At 39.8% G+C, this 21,257-nt stretch overlaps 1 protein-coding gene across 2 annotated transcripts in view; it reads left to right on the top strand.

Moving 5' to 3' along the window:
- MAPK11 (mitogen-activated protein kinase 11) overlaps positions 1-21,257 on the top strand; it is a 32,957-nt gene that overhangs the window by 564 nt on the left and 11,136 nt on the right. Inside the window, exons 2-6 of one of the 2 annotated variants that reach the window (XM_075705409.1) lie at positions 13,919-14,048; positions 15,004-15,062; positions 16,161-16,272; positions 18,763-18,792; positions 18,929-18,976. In XM_075705409.1, coding sequence (XP_075561524.1) covers positions 13,919-14,048; positions 15,004-15,062; positions 16,161-16,272; positions 18,763-18,792; positions 18,929-18,976 — 379 coding nt within the window. The remainder of the gene's footprint in view (positions 1-13,918; positions 14,049-15,003; positions 15,063-16,160; positions 16,273-18,762; positions 18,793-18,928; positions 18,977-21,257) is intronic. The other variant, XM_075705415.1, reaches the window with a different exon arrangement.

Here is a 21,257-nt window from a genome sequence, read left to right as displayed (position 1 = left end):
GGGCCGCGGCCCTGCCGGCGCCGGGGGCACGGCGTGCGGGCGGGGAGCTTGGCGGGGCCGGGGCCGGGACCCGCGCCGGGAGGGGGAATTCTCTCCTCGGGAGCAACGGGAGAAGGTGCTGGAGCGGGGCCGTGTGGGCAGGCGGCAGGCGGGGGGTTCCACCTGGCCGTTTCGGGGCGAATCGCAAATTAGGGCAGGTCGCCGCACAGGGGCTTCGGGCGTCTGAGGGTTGGGTAAGGCTTATCCCATCATAAAACATTACCCCTTTTTTTTCTTTTTTTTTTATAATTACCGTATCAGGTTTGCACTTTCAGGAACTCCCAGTGCAGATTGGGCTGTTATTTTCGCATTTGATGCATGCATAACTAAGCTTATAAAAGCTTTGAATCAATTTTTGGATGTAACAGTGATGTTTAAGGGGTTTCTGAAAAAGAATCGCGTTTCTTTTGTAAGCTGGGTAAGTGGAATTATGTAAAAACAGTCCATAATGGGCCTTTAAATAAATGTACTACGCAAAAAGAGATTTCCTTAGAACTTAACTTTTTTGCCATGGACTAAACTTGTGCAATAGTCGCTCGCTTTTTTCTTGTCGCAGCCAGATACCAGAGAACGTTTATGGAGTTTCGTATTTGTTGCTTCCTTCTCTAGCTCTGTGAAATGCCCCAATTACATGTAAACTAGGAGCATGCGTTTAAAAAAACCCTCCATCAATCGGCAGGAACACTCAGGATTCGTGTGAAGTAGCTCTGATCTCTTTTTTTATTATTTCAGGCTTATGCTTGCACCAGGGAAATCTAGGCAAATACTGTGCGACTGCTGGTACCTGCCATTGTAGTTAAGCGTATAGTCCTGAGACTATCTGATGGGAGTAGTTTCACAAGGACATAGTTTATTTAGGCTATAAAATCGTAGTTTACTTTCTCCTCTTTTATTTTATAAACTAGGAGCTGGATATACGGTAGGAGAGTAACTATTGTGTTCCAATCGAACCTGCATTTCTGGTTATTTTCCCTATTTATGCTGACATAGTTTTAAGGGGAAGACCTGCTCTGCTGAATTTTGTAATGAGATGTCAAGACTCTTGAGAAATTGCGAAGGAAATGAAAACATGTGGTGGTTCACTTGCAGCACAGCTGGTGCTTTGTTTTTTTTAAACTGTTAGTGTTGTTAATTCATTGTACTTACTTCTTTTCTGTCTGCAAAGCCAAGGAAATCCTAGTATTTTATCAATGGAGAAGCCTAGGAACTGGGATATAAAATGAGACTGGAAGATGCTATGGAAAAGGCTTACTCTAAAATATACATTTAAGAACAGAATGCAGCAATAAAATATTACTCTATATTAATAGCCTTGTTAACATCGATGAACTATAAACCAAAAGAGAAGCTTGTATGTGAGGAAAAGGTTCTCATCTCTCTCAGAAAAGCCATCTATTTTTAGTGTCTATTGAAATTGATTTTTTTTTTTTTTCTCCCCTCTGTGTGCATGTGCTTTACCCAGGAGACCCACGAGACACAATAATTCCCTTGAGTAATACACTATATTGCTTTTGTGAATAATTGTACTCCTATTCAGTAAAATATCTAAAAACATATTTAAGTCTTACAGAAACCACTGGAATTAAACAAATTCTTAAGTGCTTTGCTGAATAGAAGCCAAGGTCCTGAACTCCAAACGCTGGCTTTAAAACAGGAACAAAGTTGTAACAAACCTTTTTCTGCCTCAGTGAAACTCTTCTCTAGTCCTACCCTTTTTTACAGTAAGTTATCAGTCGCATCCAGCAGACTTGTGCAACTGAAGTGATAACTGGTAATAAGAAACATATTGTAAATAATTCGCATTTAAGCTAACTTCTGCTTGCCCTTTTTTTGCTTGCAGCTCAAAATCAAAAGAAGAGTTTGTGTCAGGCGGCCGTGTTTTGGCCCAATTTATTGGCATTTCGTAAGTCTAACAGAATTCATGTTTGGGTTAGTTTTTATATGCAGATGCATCAAATGTGCTATGGAGATAGGTAGTGTTGTTTTAAAACAGATTCGCTTTGAGACGTGTCTGTATCAAGCACAGTGCTTTCCAGTATGTTCTTCTTTGTTTTTATTTAGATGTGGAATATGCATAAAAAGCAAACCTTTCTTAGTATAAAGAGCTCTACTGCTTTTCTCGCTTTTTTTAATGACACATCATAAAGAACAGTCCTTCTTGGAAATCCTCAGAGGAACTTGGCCACACTGCCAAGGAGAGTTGCACTTCAGCATCTACATGAACCACAGAGAGAACCGTGAGGTCTTTTCCTCAAGTACTTCGCTATTGCAGTACATTTTGCATTACTCTTGTATTTTAACTCTGTCGAGGGCTTCCTTTTACCTGGGCTCTTTCCTGCGGCCATTCAAGCTGGTGGATGTTCTGTCATTTGCGGCCATCAGATCTGGTTGTTTGGGTTTTTTTTTTTAATTGGGGGCGTGTGGGGTGCAGTGGAAAAAAGCCCTGTGGAAGTGCCATGTGTGTATAGTAGTTTAATTACATGTAAAATGATCAGTGGAGTCTTCAACGGTATATTTTGGTTAATTTTTGTTTTTTCAGGGTGTCCTGGTTTCGGCTGGGATAGAGTTAATTTTCTTCCTAGTAGCTGCCATAGTGCTGTGGTTTGGATTTAGTATGAGAATAATGCTGATAACGCGCTGCTGTTTTAGCTGTTGCTAAGCAGTGCTTATACGAAGTCAAGGACTTGTCAGCTTCCCATGCTCTGCCAGGTGCACAAGAACCTGGGAGGGGGCACAGCCAGGACAGCTGACCCAAACTGGCCGAAGGGCTATTCCATACCATATGGCGTCATGCTCAGTATAGAAACCGGGGGAGTTGGCTGGGGGGCAGCGATCGCTGCTCGGGGACTGGCTGAGTGTTGGTCACTGGGTGGTGAGCAGTTGCATCACTTGTTTGGGGTTTTTTTTTCCCACCCCCTGGATTTTGTTTCTCTCTCTCTCTCGTTGTTCTCCTTTTCATTACAATTTTTATTATTATAATCATTATTATATTTCAATTATTAAACTGTTCTTATCTCAACCCACAAGTTTTCTTACTTTTGCCCTCCTGAGTCTCTCCCTCATCCCACCGGGGGGAGGGTGAGTGAGCGGCTGCGTGGTGCTAGGTTGCTGACAGGGGCTAAACCATGACACAGGGGTTGTTTGCGTATTAGCAAATATCAGATTTACATGCACAACTGTTTCTTTTGGAGTTGTTTTCTTTTTGTGCTATAGCTTTACTTACCAAGTTGAGTTTTCTTATATTAGACAATTATTTTAACTCTTCCTCAAGCCAAAACTCAGTTAAATTTAAAGTTTTCTTGAAAAATATGTTTTCAGTGTCCACCTTCAAAGTTGGGTTTATCTTTCACAGAAGTCAAAGAGCTGGTTGACTCTTATAGACTAGATGCTACCCCTGCTAATTGTGAGTTTGAAGAACATTTCTGATTAAGTGCAGCATTTAAGCTGGTAGCCATTTAGATGGGAAGCAGGCAAGCTTACAAGGTAATCTTCATCTAGAACCATTTCGTTTCAGTTCTAGAGAAGAGACAATTCATGTCTCAAGTCAAGCTGCATTTTAAACTCTTGTCCCTGTGACTCTGCCTTTTAAATAATTCTGGCTGTGTTTGAGTCTTTCAGCTGTCTCGGTGATATTGCTTATAAACTGGACCTCTGGCCTGCAGCATCTCTGCCTCCCTGCTGTATTACCCTGGTAGGTCCACTGTGCTTTGGTACCTGTCCACCTTTTCCTCTGGGAGCTGGCATTGCCACCTGCTTGAGAAAGAGCTTCCTCGTCTCTTCTCTTTTTCAAAGACTTTTTACGATACCACAAATTATGTAACGTGGATAGTTTTTTGGTGTACTGGTTGTTTTTTTGTTTTTTGAAGCCTGTATACCTCTTTTCATGCCAGCTTTTGTAAACTGTCTTCCAACCTACTTAGTCCTATTTTTGCCTGGGAGGTATAGACTGCCTTCTGCAGCATGCTGTCTCTGATCTCTTCAACAGGTTGTTTCCCATTAGCATATTGCAAGCTCTGTGTTCTGCCTTCTTTGGAAAGAACAGACCTTGCAAGATGAACCCAAGTGAGTCCAGAGCTTCTTCCCAACCAGAAACTCCTGCACTGTTTCCTCGGAGGCCATTGGCATCCAATAGTACTTACATTGTGCACTCAGTCTCTTTTAATTTTAAGAGCATACAATGCCTAACACCAACATGAGTGACGTAACACATTCTAAAAAAGAGGCCTGCTAAGTCAGAGTGTAATGGCACAAGCTTCAGTTTAAGAAAAGCAGGAAAGCAAAGCTTACCTTAAGTCATTTACGCAATGCAGCACTTCAGCAGGTCCCTCCCTCCTGCTAACTTTTAAGTGCATGCTTAACATCCATTAAGTTTTTGTCCTGGCTAATTTGGGGTAAAAATGGGGGGAGGTTGAGGGGTGGTTAGGCTTCTATTTTGCTTTGAGGAAGCACAAGTGGAAAAATAGAAGCGGAAGTCTTTAATCCTGAAGGTTAACCACTTCTTTTCCCTGTCCACCCTGTCCTGTGCTTCTGGTTAGATTGTCACTCGCAAGTGTTTTGAGGGCAGTAGCTTGCAAGACTGGAATATAACATTGCTGATATTGTTCTTTTCACATTGAGAACCTCTAAGGAGATGCTGAGACAACTTGGTAGCATGTGAGGGTTTTTTAAAAGCTAATATAAATTGTCTTTGACAAAGAGAAAAATTCCTTCATCCAAGATTGTACTTGATGACTTTTTTGAATGATAATGTTTTTTTTAAAAGGACCTTTTGCTTAGCCATAGTGATACGAAGTATATAATTTCAACTACAAGATCAGATTACCAGAGTTACTGTATGTGTTGCTGTAACATTACACATTAGTTTAAATAGTAAACGCCGAGATGAGCTTTTAGAGTAGTAGTAACACACACCTGCTGTGTGTAAATACAGCTGGAAACTGGGGACCATCTTGATCTCTTCAGGCTAAGGGCAGAATCCCAAGCACACGTAGAGACAGTTGCTTTCAGTGGACTCCATTTGGGCTGTTCCTCTTTTGGATTAGGACTTTTGTTTCCAATGCAAGTACAGGGGCTGAACTTCATCCTACATATGTTTATGGTTATAGCTTATTGGAAACATATCAAACTATTGTTAAAATGCTGCTGTCCAAGATCCATTAGTAATTGTCTATTTTTGGTATGCATCATTCAGAAGGAAAGTTTTGAATCCTTTCATTAGTTTTGCAGATATTTACAATGAGTCCTTCTAAGTTTATTCAAATGCTTGAAAACCTAGGGAGAGATGAAAGCTGATCTGAAAGTCCAGTCAGAGGCAGGACATCTCTTAAAAGTGAGTATATGTAATAATGATACTTAGAAACAAGGCCTTTAAAGTGAGTTTGCAATAGGGAGGAGAGCTAAATAAATGGAGCTGCATGATCAACGTTACAGGTTAGGAGGAGGATCTTTGCAGCAGAATTGCTAGAATGAATGGATGAAAATAAGTGAAGCAACAAAAAATGTTGCAGAGTGAGAAAGATCTTCCAAGCAACATCATGAAATAGCTACTAGGAATGAAGACACAATGGGGTTTGCAGCTACAAAGCCAAGGGAGATCAAGAATTCAAGAAATTTTCTGAAAGATACATGAAGGAAGATGGGAGAGTGTTGCTGAGCACTGGCCAGGGAGACATCACTCGAGAGTTCATTGAGAGTGTTTTTGTTGGAGTACTAGGGTGGAATGCAGAGTGCTCATCATTCCTTTGTCCGCTTTCATCCCGTGTATCTTCCAGTTGTTGGAACAGTGTAGTTACTGACTTTGGAAAGGAAAGGGAAGTGGGATGGCAATTAGTAGAGTCAAGGTTCCTATTTAAAATGGAAGTGCCTAAGAATGCTTTTAATGAAGGAGATTGAACCAGGAATGAGGTGTTTGTGGAGGTGGTTAAGAGTGGCTGAGATGGATAAGGATGGCTGAGATGGAGATCTTTAGGTGTGATGCTGTTGCAAAGCCTGTGGAGTAGTTAGAGAGCAGATGAGAAATATCCATATGTGTGTGAGGAGGGCGGTGGAAGGAGCTGTAGGAAGGGTGAAGACAAGCTCAAGAAGTGAGGAAGACCGCTTCATATTGTGCAGGTTTTCTTTCAGGAGGAATTAATGAGATCTTTTTTAGAGAGGGAGGGAGCATGAGATAAGCCAGTTGTGGTAAAAAGACAGCAAGAATCATGGAATTACAGCTTGCTGTGTGGCTGTAGGAATACATGAGCAGAATAAAAATTCTCTGCAGAGGGTCTCCTCCATCTCTACTTCAATGTAATGTTACAATATGCACCTTCCTGACCACATGATGCAGCAGTGGCATAGCTGACTGCTTTGCTCTCCAGCCGTTGGTCGTGATTGTGATTGCACTTGGCTAGGGGACACAGTGCCTGTTCCAGAGCCCTTAAAGTTTTAGGGCCTTGTTGCTTCAATACAGCTTCCCAAGGAGCTGTTTGCAATTTCAGAACCTGTTAGCTAGTTGGTAGCAAAAATCCAGGATCTTAGTTCTGTGTATACAGTCAGGAAGGGAGAGGGTGTTTCAAAACCCCTGCATGACCTGGGAACAAATTGCTACCATTCAATGTTTTGGCTGTTGTAGAGAGAGAAGACAGGAAATGTGAAGGAGAAGTGGGGGAGGAATAGGAAAAAGAAGGACAAGAATGTGAGATCTCATCTGCTGAGTTTTATGTAACGTATGTGGAAGCACTGGTATTTTTTCATGTTAAACATTATATCCAGATTAACCACTAGCATTTCTAGCTGTAGCTTCTAAGACCACAATTTATAACTACCTGGCAGTCTTTTTTAATGAAATGCTGACTGGAATACATCTGTCACTAGCAGTGTACTGTCTTAGTGGCAGCTGACAGATTTTGCTGTTTAAATACTGACATTGGGCTTATAGGCTATCTAAAATACATGATTATTTTAGTATCCGTGAGTTGGTTCCACATGCTGAGGAAGCTAACAGCTTATTACTCCAACCTTCTGTATGTTTTTCTTGCAAGCATGAATTTGAATGCATCGCTCTGACTGACGTAAGCTGTACCGTCTGTAACTTCACCTAGAAAAGTGTGACTGCTCCTCTGTAAAGTTATTTGAATATTTAAGTTACTGTGGAGACATAAGAGACAGATCAGAAAATAAAAAATAGCTTGTGGATTCAGAGACTGATACAGCATGTTTATGATCATGTTGTTACATTGAAAGAAGACTAGTGATGTATTCACATAGACATATGGATAGCAATTATTTTATATAGTTTTTCAGTGTCTGCTTAAAAGTATGTATATATTTTTATGTTGGTTATGGAACAACTGTGTTGCATATGTAAGAGATATTTTGTGCTTTTACATTTAGATCTCAGGGTAAATTAATCTGAGATAATTGACAGTGATTGTACTAAAGCCAAAACAATTGATGCCAGTGCTCAGCATGGTGTGTTGGAATAATATCCAAGTGATGGGATGTAATTTTACAATACAATAACCTGTCATCATCGAGCAAGGGTTTTTTTCTCTAATGAGGAGATTAACATGTCATTTCAGAGCTGCCCATTACTAATCCTCCCACCTTTTGTCTTGCTACCATCTCATTTTTCTTTGTGGTTTCCTTCTGATGCATATATATGTTGTGATTTGTATGGTTTACATACACAAACACACACTCTGTACCTTAAATCCAGCTCTTAGAGGGTGGAAATCACCAACTTGAACTTGCATAAAGTAACAAAACATTTATAAAGAAGAAACAAATGAACGGTTTCCTGGGTTTACTTTGCTGCTTAACGTAAGCTTACTGTGGGTGGCCTTTTTCTGTTGTTCTCTTGCTGCACTGCCAATAGCTATTATGGTCTGTTTTCAGGTATTGGATAGATGCTGTGTGAGCTTTATTCAAGACTATTCTATATCTCAATAAAAAGTTCCTCTATTTAAAAAAAAAAAAAAAAAAAAAAAGAAAGAAAGAAGTTGTATTTTAAAAAAGAGCAGCAAGATCCTGGAGAAGACCCAGAAGACAAAGCTCAGAAATCAAACCTTGTGAACAAAAACTAAAATCGATGTTATTCATGTGATGACTTTCATTCACTTACATTACATTTATGAGAAAGGTAAAAAGGGTTGTCATTCACTGCAGTTGTGAGGAACCCAGATTATATGATGGAGCACTAGAAAATGTCTGAGGGCAGGGTTCCTGTGTGTCCCCCTTTTCTATCTTACTTGCCAATGTGGGGTGCAGTAAGGGCTGCCTACCTCAACAATTAGGTTCTCTGTGTGTTGACGCCTCTTCCCTTCCTTACCCTCAGTGCTTGCTCACATACACCCTTCTGCTGCTGTTACTTGTTTTTCTCGGGAATTCAGGATCTTGCAAATTAAGGCGACATCTGTCCACAAGGAGATTCATGTCTCCTGTAATGGAAAGAGTCAGTGGGTACATGAAAGGATGCTGAGATCTGTGGATAAGAGCTCAAAGTTGTGGCTGTGCTAAATACGTGGCAGAAATTCTGTGTACTTTTCCATTTTGTTTTCTGGATGTTACCTTCTTACCAAAATCAGTAAAGTTCTGCCCATGTGAATCTGTGTTTTGAGCATGAATTGCATTTTTTCTTTGTTTTTCCTCTTAACACTTACATGTAACGGGGAATCTTCACGTGTTCTGGAGGAACGTGACCCAGTGAAGGAAAGAAAATTGTGTTGTGCTGCAGTGAAAGAAATAAAAATAGAATCCTAGAACAATATGGGGAAAACCCAGACCCAGTATCATTGTCGCATGGAGAAAATTTAAGGATCTACTTGTGTTTAAGGATCTACTTGTGTACAGCATTCTCTTCAAGTTTCATATGGTGTGTCCAACCAGTTTTCTGACTTCTGATGGTGTAGGGGTAACAGCCTCACAAGCTGGGACACTGAATTATATAAAATAAATTGGAAAAGAGTCTCTCTTTTTTTGCATTAACCCCACATGAATCACTTAGAATAAATAATTAGATAATTATTTATACAGATATAATGCTTCCACAAGCATAAAATCACACTTTGTAGACAACCAAAACCTTGTGGTTATCTGGGGTGATGGGGATGGAATAGGTAGCCTACAATAAATGGGGAGTTCACTGCAGATACAAGACTGGCACCATGTATAGCCAGCTCAGGTCATGCCTTTGTTTTGCATCAGCTAGACCTGAGCTGGCTCTGGAAATGAAGAGAACTCGCTAGACCAAACACTGCACTTAAGCTGAACTTTTTCCAGGCATTTTGGGTAGTACTGTGCCTGGCTAGTAAGCCATCTCCGAGCCCAAAACATTAGGAAATTCAGGGACTGGCTGTAGTCCAAGGGGAGCAGTTGGTCCTGGGAAGAATTCTTCCTGCACTGGATACTGGAGTTTATTAAATAGGGTACAAGTTGGCTCCATGCGTGGTTTGTTAGATTGGGCTTCTGCAAGCTGTTTGAAGCAAATTTGATCCTGAAGTCTAAGTAGTCATAGCTGAATAGTGTTCTTCTAATCCCAAAAGCCCCGAAGGATCTGAGCAGCCTGCGCACATGAGTGGCTTGTCTGTCCAGTATTACTGCTCTGCAACCATGGAGGATGAACTGTCTGTGGGTACTAGGGAAATGACCCTATGTATGGCCATGTTTATAAACATCAGCTACTAAAAATCAATGCACCATCAAAAGTCATGAAGTTAGCACGAAGCTGTTAAAATCCTGTGCTTTTTGCCTCCTGAGTTTTTGGACTGCATTAGCTTCCTATCTTCAAACTTTTCTCTGAAACCTTAGGAACTGGGAAAATGTGCATATAAATAGAGATCTGTATTTCATCTAGTGGAACTTCAATAGAATTATTAAATATAGGAGTTGACAACGCTGAAAAGGTAGGTCTAATTTAAGCAATGACTGAAAATCACACTAAGCAAAAGTCTCTAATCTGTGTGAAAATTATGCCATCCCTGTAAGCAGAATAATGGCTTTTTATCCTTGATCTTAGAAAGGACAGACAGCAAAAAATGTGTCATAACTGCAAAGGGTTCTGGGTCAAGAACGATCATATCTGAAAAAGCTATTGCTAAGATTGTTGCAAAGTTGTTTCTTGTAAATTAAAAAAATAGTAATAATTGTGTTTCTTTTTAAATTATGATAGAAAGTCTATCTAAAGTGATGTTCCCATATTCTATCGAGCCATGTGAGCATACTGCTTAACAGTGATGTCAGAAATACTGACAATATGCACTTAAAAAGTCACTTATTTTCACTGCCTACATCAAATTAAATGCTAACAGTAAAGAATAGATTAGAGATGGGAGTATGTCAGTTTATCTCCATTGTGCTATTCTGTCCAGCTGCATGAGGTAACATTGTAATCACAGGTAGGACACCTCAGAATAAGTAGTTTCAAAGAAACTCGGGAAACAGTAGCTGAACCACTGGAAGGATGATTTGTTTCCAGGTATAACCACAAGTGGTTGGCCAAAGCTGAAGCCTGTAGGAAATAACCTCGCAAAAGAAAAAGGTGTTGTAAGTGGCCAGCAGTTGTTTGTGAGGCGATGCAAACACCGAGAGACTGGCAGAGAAGCCCTCTCCAGTCACGATGCAGAAGTGGGGAGGGTGTGAGTTGGGTGTCATGCAGGGTAAGGGAAAGTGAGGGCCTCTAACCCTCTTCTTCCCCATTAAATCAAGCTAGTTAACAGCATGGGTTGGTATTTTTTTTTTTTTTTTAAGAAGCTGTTTTGAATCATTTTGGTCGGGCTGGTTACAGGCCCCTGAGGAAGGGTTTGCAGGTGCCAAGCACAGGTGGGCCCCTATTTTCATCATGACTGGGACCAGAGATGTCCTATCCAGGGACTAGTCTAAAAGCTGAACATTCTTGGAGAAATCGCACCAAAAGGATGCAGCTCATCCTGCCACCTAACAGTTTATTCGGGGGATGATGAAGGATTCAGGGGATGATGAGGGATTCAGGGGACAGCCTGGATTGCAGCTGTGATGATATAATAGCAAGAGGGAGAGACCAAGTCTAAAATAAGAGGCGTAAGCGTACACAGGGAGGAATGCAGGCAGTGGCCTGCCGCTTGCAAAATGTCATCACAGAGGCTGTAGCAGAGATCACAGATGCAAGTCATCCTTGAATCTGACAAACAAGAGAGTTCAAACAACGTGAAATCTGTATTTTTGAATGCATGACTTAATAACTTGAATTCTGATGATGGTAAACCAGGCAAGGAAAGAGCCTGAAGGCATTAGCTCTGATTATCATTTGGTACAATTTCTTGACTGCGAAGGAACTCATTTAAACCAAGTCAGTCCCTGGCCCGTGCAGCTTCAATTCATGATTTCCCATTGGAGGTCCCGGGTCTCAAGTTGCCATTTGTTTTCTCTTTCTTTTATTTTTTTTTCTCTCTCCTCAATGTGCTTCCATCCTGGGTCTAAAAAGCTGCTGTTGTAAGAATTACTGAAACTAAAAAAATAGTGCTTTATACCATCTGAAAGCTTTGCAGCCTTGAGTCATGAAGAGTAAAAAGCAATCCATCTTAAAGATCAGTGGCTTTTAAACCACTGAAACCCACATTTGACCTTAGAATTGGGAGGAGAGGGATGTTTATCATGATAACGGGATTTAAAACCTAATTCCTCTTAGCCTTTTATAAGGTACACAGCATTTCACAAACCGGTACAAGCATGAGTGGGAAGGCTCATGAATTACCAGAAGAGCTGAGATGTTAAGTCACAGGCTGCTGTTTTGGCCAATGTTGCTTATTTATCTGGACAAACATTTCCTTTTCCACTGGAAAAAAAGTTGGAAAGGATATAGAGAGTGCGTATTTGTGAGACTTGGTGGTGTTCTCCAGTGGCTTCATTGGCCAGGATTACACACAGGGCAATTATATCTAATCTTTGCTACATTAACAGCTAAGCATCGGCTTCCTTTTTATTTCTTCAGATTTACTTGTGCAACCTTCATGTTGTCCCTGTGGTCAGTCGTGGAATGTAAGATATCTGTGCTGTCAGTTCTTCACACACTGTTCATTCCCTGAGCTGCTCCACGTATTTGAGCAACACAGCATCCTCATATCCCGAATAACTGTCCCTGCCCTGCTGTCGGAACAAGTATCTCTGTCGTATCCCTTCCACCCACTCCTCAGAGTGATACCAGTCTTCTCCTTCTTCCTATGCTTTTCTTTCTTCTGCTCAGGGAATGCCCTTCCTGAGGTGCTCAGCAAAGCCACAACCCTGTACACCTTTAAAACTTCCCTGAAGATCCACTTCTTCTGTGATGCTTGCAAGAAACTAGCTAAGTAATCTGCTTATCTATTTCATTTATCTCATGAGTGACTCACTCCTTCCATGGTACCTGCAAGAAACTTGTTGATTAAATCTACTTCCCCTTACTCTGTTTTTATCAAATAAAAATGTTGGTAGATTGTGCCCTGCATTGGCCTTCGCGGAGGTTGGGTGAATTCTAGCATAACTGGTCACGATCACCTTTCGGATGCCTCTCTGTTCTTCCTGCCCATTTGTTGCTTGTATCCTTTGTTGCTTCTCATTAGAAACACCACCTTGTCCTCCAGCTGCTTGCAAATAAAGAGGCTTTGCTCTTCACTTGGCTCTTCATGACTTTAGCAGAGCACCAAATATGTGTAGGAGTCCACCTACTTGGAGTTGATTATAGGCTTGGTGTATTAGTTTGGGAGCTACTCCAGGCATGGCCAATGGTTTCTGTCTCTAGCAGGTGTCTCCTGCCACAATTTGCAGGAGTGTCTAAAACACTGTTCTTAAGGAGCTAATAGCATTTGGTGTGACTGCTGACTGTTGTCATCCTACTCCGTGCATTTTTCATGTTATCTAATTTTTGTGATTGTAACTCAAAAAAAGTTCTGTAAGATAAACATGTGTGAAGGTTCTCGGATTGCTAATGCTCTCTAGCAAGCATAGGTAGTGTTACCCACACTTTAAATAGAGAGTTTTGAGGTATTTTAATTGAACACAGTTTTAACTTAATGGGTAAGAGTAACAATTTAAAGAAATTTTTTTTCTTCATAGGAGAAGGTAGCAAACTGTATCTTTTTATAATTGTACTGTGTAGCATCATGAAGTAATACATACAGGGATCATTTTTACCCCTGTGCTACATAACAGGCAGCATTTATTTGTGGCTTGTTGTGCTTGTCATGTCTTTCTAATGCACAAAAACCAGTGGGTCTCCCTTTTGTGTAAATGGTGACGTGTGTATTTAGTGTCCTCTTCAGCGGGGCATCTCCATCTGTATGAAGTTAAGCACATGCTGTGTGTCAGCAGGATCTGTGGGCTGGAGTGTAAGATGTGCCCGTTGTTCGCTTGTTACCAGCATTTCCCAAGGAAACGGTATGGCCTTGGCTATGTCAACATCCTAATTTGATACCAGTTTTGTGGCATTATCATCTAGCGAGCTAATGGTCAAATAGGTAATTAATATTGCTAGACACAATTGCAGTGTTCGTCTCATTAGTAAAGACTCCAGTTTGTTCAGTAAGACACAGATTTTGAATCCCCATATTCCCTACAAGCCTTGCCTTGGAGCTGGAGGCTGGAGCTGCACTAATGGAGCTAATTCTCTGGTTACTTTTCCTGCCATATGGGGAAGGGTTACCTGGGGATGAGTCCTGAACATTATCGTAAGTGTTAGTAATTTGCTAGATGGAAAACAAGGGAACTGTCTATGAATACTCAGTTACTGCTGACTAGCTCGCCTGGTTGCAGTCTCTGAGTAGAAGGTGAAAGAGGGCAAAGGAAGGAGTAAAAGCCCCCAAGAGAGTACAGGTTTCTCCAGTGAACTAGCTGATAGCTTTGAAGTAGAACATGCCATCAACGTGGACTTCTTCTTTTCCTCTTCTAGTTCAGCTTATGATACCAAAACAAGACAGAAGGTGGCAGTAAAAAAGCTTTCAAGACCTTTTCAATCACTGATTCATGCGAGGAGGACCTACCGAGAGCTTAGGTTGCTTAAGCACATGAAGCATGAGAACGTAAGTGGAGAGTGAGTTCCTTCGCTTCGTATTTTTACAACAGAAGTTTGCAATACAGGCTTAATTTCAGTTAGGTACAATCTTTTTCGAAAAGTCTATGCAATTCTAGCTATCCAAGATACCTGGAACTAGCCATCATACGTGTAGTGGAGTCACTGGACTTTAAGTAGAGACTTTCAGTAAAAGGCTGCCTTTTAATTGAAAAATGATCTAATTTCATCTTGAAGATGCAGCTAATGAAATCCAAAACAAGTGCTCCTACTCTTCTCTAACTAAAGTAGTAAGAGTGTTCTGCTCACTACTGTTGGATGCTCTTGAAACATCAGTCCAGAAAATAAAATACCTCAAAACTGCTTTTGCTGAATTTGGATTCTTTTGAGAAATTAAGGGCAGATACTCTCGTTGAAATTAACAACAGTGTAATATCTAGAGAAAAGACAGTAGAACTTCAGGCCCCAAGAAATTGAGTACTGTTCTAAGTTTATGTGGCAAACAGTTGATTTCAGTGGGACTATCCACCTGCTTAAAAGTAACTTGATGAATTGAAGCCTGAAAAAAATATAGTGGATTGAAAAGTATCCTGGAGAAAGGATGCTAAAAAGGTTAAAAAATGACAGAACAAGACAATCCATGAAATTGTGCGTAATCTTGATGAAGTCTAACAAGTGTATAGACCATGAGTCAGCTTTTCCGTAATGAGACGTTACTTTTCCTGATTGTCTAAAGTATTGTTGTAATTACTTTTTGTAATTAATATAATTTTCTGTTGGTCATGGAGATAGCTGAGGCTATACCTGTATAGACCACCTACTGTGCCAGTTGTACTAAGTTTTCAGGATGACCTTATGTTATATTTTTGTAAGTTTCATCCCAAAAATGCTAAGCACTGTCAATACTAATTACATGTTTCTTTACAGATTTCTAAAAATAAAATGTCGATTCCCTCATCTTTCAGGTTATAGGATTGCTAGATGTTTTTACGCCTGCAACATCAATAGAAAATTTTAATGAAGTGTAAGTAAAATTTTAAAATCGTTCTGATTAATTAGTAAGTAAGTAACTTCCACTCTTGTTTTAAAAAGGAAGCTCATACTTTTCTAATAGACTTGCAGCCACAGCTGACTTTGTGTGAAGAACACCAATAAATCTTTTTGCAACTTTTCCACAAAAGAGGAGGCAGGAGGATGGGCCTCATTTTTGTATTTTTTTTAATGATAATTAATTAAGATAAGTATATGGTAAATGGTTTGATGCTGCATACATGCCAGTAAACTTAAAACTTTTTCAGTTCAATTATATGTTAGCTGTAGATTATTTTTTCACAGCTAGATGGGATAGTTCAGAATGCAGGAAAGTATTCTGTTGGTTCACTGAGACAAGGTAAATTTAGGCCACATTTCTGACTAACCTAGGACTAGGTGTGTTTTGGTGTTACTCAAACATACGGTTTATGCAGAGTTCCTCTTGGTTTTCATTGTGTATAAGCACTTAGGTAAACAATTTAGCAGAAGAAATAGTAATTAATATATTTTCCATGGAAATTAGTGGCCAAACCCCTTTGACTCCAGAGCAAAATCACACAAATGAGAACTGGGTATGAAACATGCACTTTTTTTGGAAAAGAATCAATGTTTCTGCAAAATTTGTCAAAAAATAAAACTTCCAGTGGGGGTGGGGAGGGAAGTTGCACAAAATACTCTTATTTCAACCAATCCAATGTTAATCTCCATCATCAGATATGCCGGGGCCTTTCTAGTTACTGTAGTTTCAGTGCCTCAGGCTCCCACTTTGATGTTGAGTGAGGCTTCTTATTCATCTCAAAATATGATGCGTTCTCCCCTCCCTGAACTGCTGTAGTGTGTCACGAAGAAAACAGAGATAAAAGCTTTTAATGTACGGTGAGGATTTTTCTTTTTCATGATACTAAATCTCATAGTTGTGATTCCATTATTAAAGCTCAAAGCTGATGTGTGTTAGTAGAAAATGGAAAAGGAACCTACACAGGAGTGTGTAGTTACTCTTTAGATATGCTGCTTTTAGAAGGATGTACATTCTGCCATTCTTAAATGAGGTGTGTTTCTTTGTTTTCTTCTCTCTGTTTTACTTTCACAGGTATCTTGTGACAAATTTAATGGGTGCTGACCTGAATAACATTGTGAAGTGCCAGAAGTTAACAGATGACCATATACAGTTTCTCATCTATCAGTTACTTCGAGGTCTTAAGGTACTGGCTGAATGCAGGAGTTTTAGAGTCAGCAGCCGAAATGTTGTAGTAATGACTGGTTCATTGCAGTGACAGTACTTAAACACTTTTTTTTTAATGTCTTCAGAGTGTGCAGATAGCAACAATCATTTCAGAAATTATCAGATCATTTTTCAAACCAGACATAAAACCCCAAGCCTGCCAATGTTTACACGCGCAATACATGTGAATACTCCCCCTTGAACAGTAACTTTAGATCAGTGTCTATTTAAGTTATTATTGAAGGAGAATCAGTTGCTAAATAGTCTCTCAAGTGAACATGTTCTATAGCACACTGTGTGTTTTAAACACTTCACCTGTCACGAGAAGGTAATGAAAAAACTTCGGAAGAATGTGAAATGGATAAAGAACAATATGGCAAGTAACTCACATTTGTGCCTTGAAAGACATGAACCAGTTCGAAAAATTACAGCCCTGATTTTTGTAGAGAGTGTCACACAGGTGAAGAGATAACCAAGTTCGTTGGGTTCTTTGGAAAATGTCTGGAAGTAGAAGTTTATCCTAGCAATGTACGATGTTGCACACAATCACCTAGGATTTACTCTGCCTGTAAAGTCATTGTTTCCTTTAATCGTATCAGTTAAAATTTATACAATTAGATAACACAGGCGATGACTGGCAATGAAACTGTAGCAAAATTTTCTTCTGAAAGAATTCAAATACGTCATTTTGCTGACATTAAACATGTAAGTGTCCATAAACAGGAGAAGATGTATAAAATGCTTCCCATTACTAGGTGAAAAGCATTTTCTCAGACCAGTGTTGATTTTCCCAGGTATAAGCAAAAAGAAAAGACGGGTCAGCTGCTTTAGTAGCTAACTTAACAGTAATTGATATTTTAGACATGGAAAATAACTGTATGTTTGAAAGCAAGCCATGGTAAATACTGACTCTGAAATATACTTATTACATGATTTTCAGCAAGTCACCTTGTGCCTGAGACACTAATTCTTATTCATACATGCGGGTTCTGTCAATTTAAGTGCAGATTTTAGTGAATAAAAATTGCAGAACTGAGCCCTTAATTGCTTTGTCTCATTTACTTAAGTTAATAGCTTAATTAGGAAGATGGATTCTGGAGTCAATTATCCAGCTTGCGGTTTTGAATATAAGGCTATGTTGTGTCAGAGCTAAATAATAGGAGGAGTTGTGCTCTAAAGTGAATATTAATTTCAGAAAAGCACTCAGGTGCATTTGGGGCTCTGTTTTGAGGGGGAGGGGTTGATGGTGGCTCATCTCTTCTGGAATTGAAATTCTCATGTCTCATTAGTCGAAGAAGATTTGATCATATATAACTCCTCGCTTACATCTCTGCTGGAGTCATTACAACATGTATTTGCATACCTGAATAAGCTTTGGGCTCACTGGTAGGTGTGTTCAGCAGTATGGAGCACAGGCTTCGTGCCCTGCAGAAGCTGTCTGAGCAGCCAAAGCGTTAGTGTGGAGCTGCACGGTTTGGCAGGCTCCTGAGCTGGCTGGTAGAGGACTGCTTGGTGGCAGCGAGAAGAGCTGTTGCCATTGTCTCAGCAGAGCAGGGACACAGTTCCTTCTGTCGCAAGCGGTGGTTGGTTTCTTCTTCATTCAGCTGCTCACAGCTGTTGTGAGGAGCGCTCGGGGGTGGCCCTGCCCTTCTGATAAACAGTGTGTAGGTCTGGAACAAGAAGAATGCCCTTGTGTTTTCTTTGGGTTTTCCCAGTTGATACACAGGTTTTGCGTGTAATCTCTGCTCCTCAAAAAGAAGGTGAATTCACCTGTGGAGAATAGAAGAGAAGGTTTTCAAGATCTTGCGGATCCGGGTCAGTAAGATCACAGATAAATGGGCTGTTAATCCTAACAAGTGAATGATAGGTAATTACAGAGTACGCTTTTCTCAATCTTTGAGTTTTAATGTTTTATGTAAAATAGCAGAGACACTAAATAGCCACTGAAATACTGCTTTGGGTCCCTGCTTTGAAAGGGGACCTGAAATAATGCTGTGGCTTAGGTGGGTATTTTGGTCACTAACCTGTCCCAGGGTGTGAGTATCTGACACCAACATTCAGCGTGCACAGCACGGGAAGGTGACTTGCGTCATCTAGGAGTCAACCATGCTGCTCCCTAGGCCACTGACTTCACTGAGCCACTAGCTGATCAACACGGACATCCAGATAAGACTGGAACAAATTCCAAATTGGTAAAAAACTTTCAACGGAAGAATCACTCCAAGTGCTGTCTTTTATGGTAGAATCTAGTCTTCATGGGTACCTTTCTTGAAATATCCAACGCTGGATAAGACAAAACAAGGAGGTTTTGAAGTTCGTCATACCCCCGTTTGATCTGAAAATGTAGTGTGATCTAAGTCTTTTCTGTATATAGAACAGTCTCAGAAGTCAATAGGTGAGACAAGTGACTTATACCTTCCTTCACCTCTACCTTCAAATCTTACCTTTTCTTTTCCTTTTTGTTTCACAGTATATTCACTCAGCTGGAATCATCCACCGGGTGAGTTCACTCATTGTGATAACAAAAATGAATGGAGTGTGTCCCTCTGTGCATCAAATGTGTTACTAAGACATAGTTATAATATACTTTAAAAGGTTAAAATCATACTTGACTAACTGTCTCTGTTCTGCTACAGGACCTGAAGCCCAGTAACCTAGCCGTAAATGAAGACTGTGAATTGAGGGTAGGTATCATGCTGTTGTAATGAAGAATGTTGTAAAAGCTCTCAAGATGACAGTTTGCTGAGAAAACATTAGCTACCATTTTTATTCCTGATTCCATTAATTTCAACTGTTTGCTACTGTTGCTCCCCTGGCATAGAAAACCCATTTCCATGAACATGTGTTTTCTCCCAAATGTCAATTTAGTATGAACACAAGTATCTCTGCAAAATGTTCATCCCTGGTTCCTCGCAGATGGTACATAGGCTAATAATTTGGCCCTTGAGTGAGTACTTAACTGAGTATATCTTCAAAGTTTGACCTGCGATATGTATCTGCATCTGCCATCTCTAGATGAAGCCTTGTAACAACTTTCATTTTTATATCTATAGAATATACAAGCTAAATTAAATAATTATATGAAAAAAGATACCAGTATTACCAGTTATGTTACCAGTTACGGGCAGTAAAAAAAAAAAAAAACCCACCAAACCCCAACCAGAAAAAACCCTGTAATCCACACTTCTCAAATGCTATTTTAATGTACATGTCTAAATGCTGTTTTAATGTATATGTCTATATAAGTATATATCTTTGTGTTTCTGTGTGATACGATGCTACATAATAAGCATGAGACTCTGGAGAAGGGAAAGATGTCTTCCAGCTTTCTAAGCCTTTAAGCCTAAGAATGAGAAGTTTAGCATTTCTCCATGACAGCCAGAAACATCTTTCTCCCTGTGACTGAGACTCTGATGTAATCGCTTTATTCCAGCTGCGAGGGATTTAAGAAAAGATTCCAAATACTACAAGATCAGCAAAAAATCACAATAGTAAGAGCAGTGCAGTTAGGTTGTCGCACTAATCTGGATCTGTGGTGAGAAACTGTAGTTCCTGTTTGGTTTAGTGACACTTGCAGATGCTCAGCAAGTTTCATGATTATCCCTTTAATGTCTTCAAGCATGTATGTTCAGCATCTGTGAAATTTTATGGGTCATCTGGGTCTGATCATGTGCTCTAAAATGTGTGCTGTATTTTTGTACTGTAAGTATAGAAGACTTTATATTATTTTTTTCTATTATTATGGTATCTGTGCACCTCCCTGCTTAGCATTTGTTACATGGCTCTTTGCTTGGTTTATACTTATGGCTTTACTTCCTCTGATACCAAATTATTTTCTAATAGAACAAACTAGTGGATATTTCCAGGTACAAACAAAAAGGAAATAGAAACAAAAAGAAGGAAAATGTGTGTGTGTGCACATTGGTAGAAGGGGCCAGCTATTATTGCCAAAAAATAAAAGGGGCCAGAAAAATATTGCCAAAACCCTTATAAAAATAAGGGCATTAGTGTTCGAGTTTCACTCCATTATTCATGCCTTGTTTGCCTCATGCTTTTTAAAGTATATTAGAATTAAAGATATTAATGTGTTATTTATATCTTAGTATTTTTCTTTAGGCTTTTTATATCTTTAAATTGGATTATAACTGAGGAATTTTGAATGATACTCATAAAATTTTCTTACTCCCAATGAAAAGGATTAGCCATCAGCTTAATAAATAATCCTGGATCTCATCACTGGAGGTTGCCACTGATCTTAATTCACATTTCTATTTGAAGAGATGCTAACTAGCTCAGATGACTGACTTAAGGAACAGCACCGAGGCTCAGATGGTACCCTTTCGCAACAGTCTTTCTTAGAGTGAGGGATACCTTTTAGCTCCATAATTAGTGGGACATAGACTAATCAAAAAATAGAAAGCAAAGAAATGAGCGGGAAAATTTTAATTGAAGTAACTTCTCGTCAATGTAAACTTAGCAAGGGAGAACATATGGAGGGGAACATTTTGCTATCAAGCCTATGAGTAATATGTGCACCTAAACAGAGCTCCTTTGTTGTTTCGGTGGGGGAGTTCTACCGAAAACAGATGGTATGTGATTTAAATCTACCTTGTTACGCAAGATACACGTTTCTCTCCTAGTGGCATCAGAATGACGCGTGATTTGGATCAATGGTTAGATAGATATAAGAGGGAAACAACAGACATTCTGCAGATTTGTGATCAGCTCTTGTGTTATTTAAATGCTTAAATGGCCAGTGGCACTTGCCATTGGCATTTTACACAAACATTCCCAGTCGATAGCGTTTCATTTTTTTTTTAGCAATAGTGCTTATTTTCAGCAAATGAATGTCAGCGGAAAATTGAACTTGAGGCAAAATGTAAAGTTTGCCTTAGAGGACAAAGGGCCAGGCCAGGCTCATCACAGTGGAAGCATCTTTATGCAGACCCGTAGGCTGCAGGGGTG

This window comes from Pelecanus crispus, chromosome 1 (genome assembly GCF_030463565.1).
Source record: "Pelecanus crispus isolate bPelCri1 chromosome 1, bPelCri1.pri, whole genome shotgun sequence".
NCBI lineage: Eukaryota > Metazoa > Chordata > Aves > Pelecaniformes > Pelecanidae > Pelecanus > Pelecanus crispus.
Note: the sequence above shows the minus strand (reverse complement) of the source record. Positions and strands in the feature narration are given on the sequence as shown.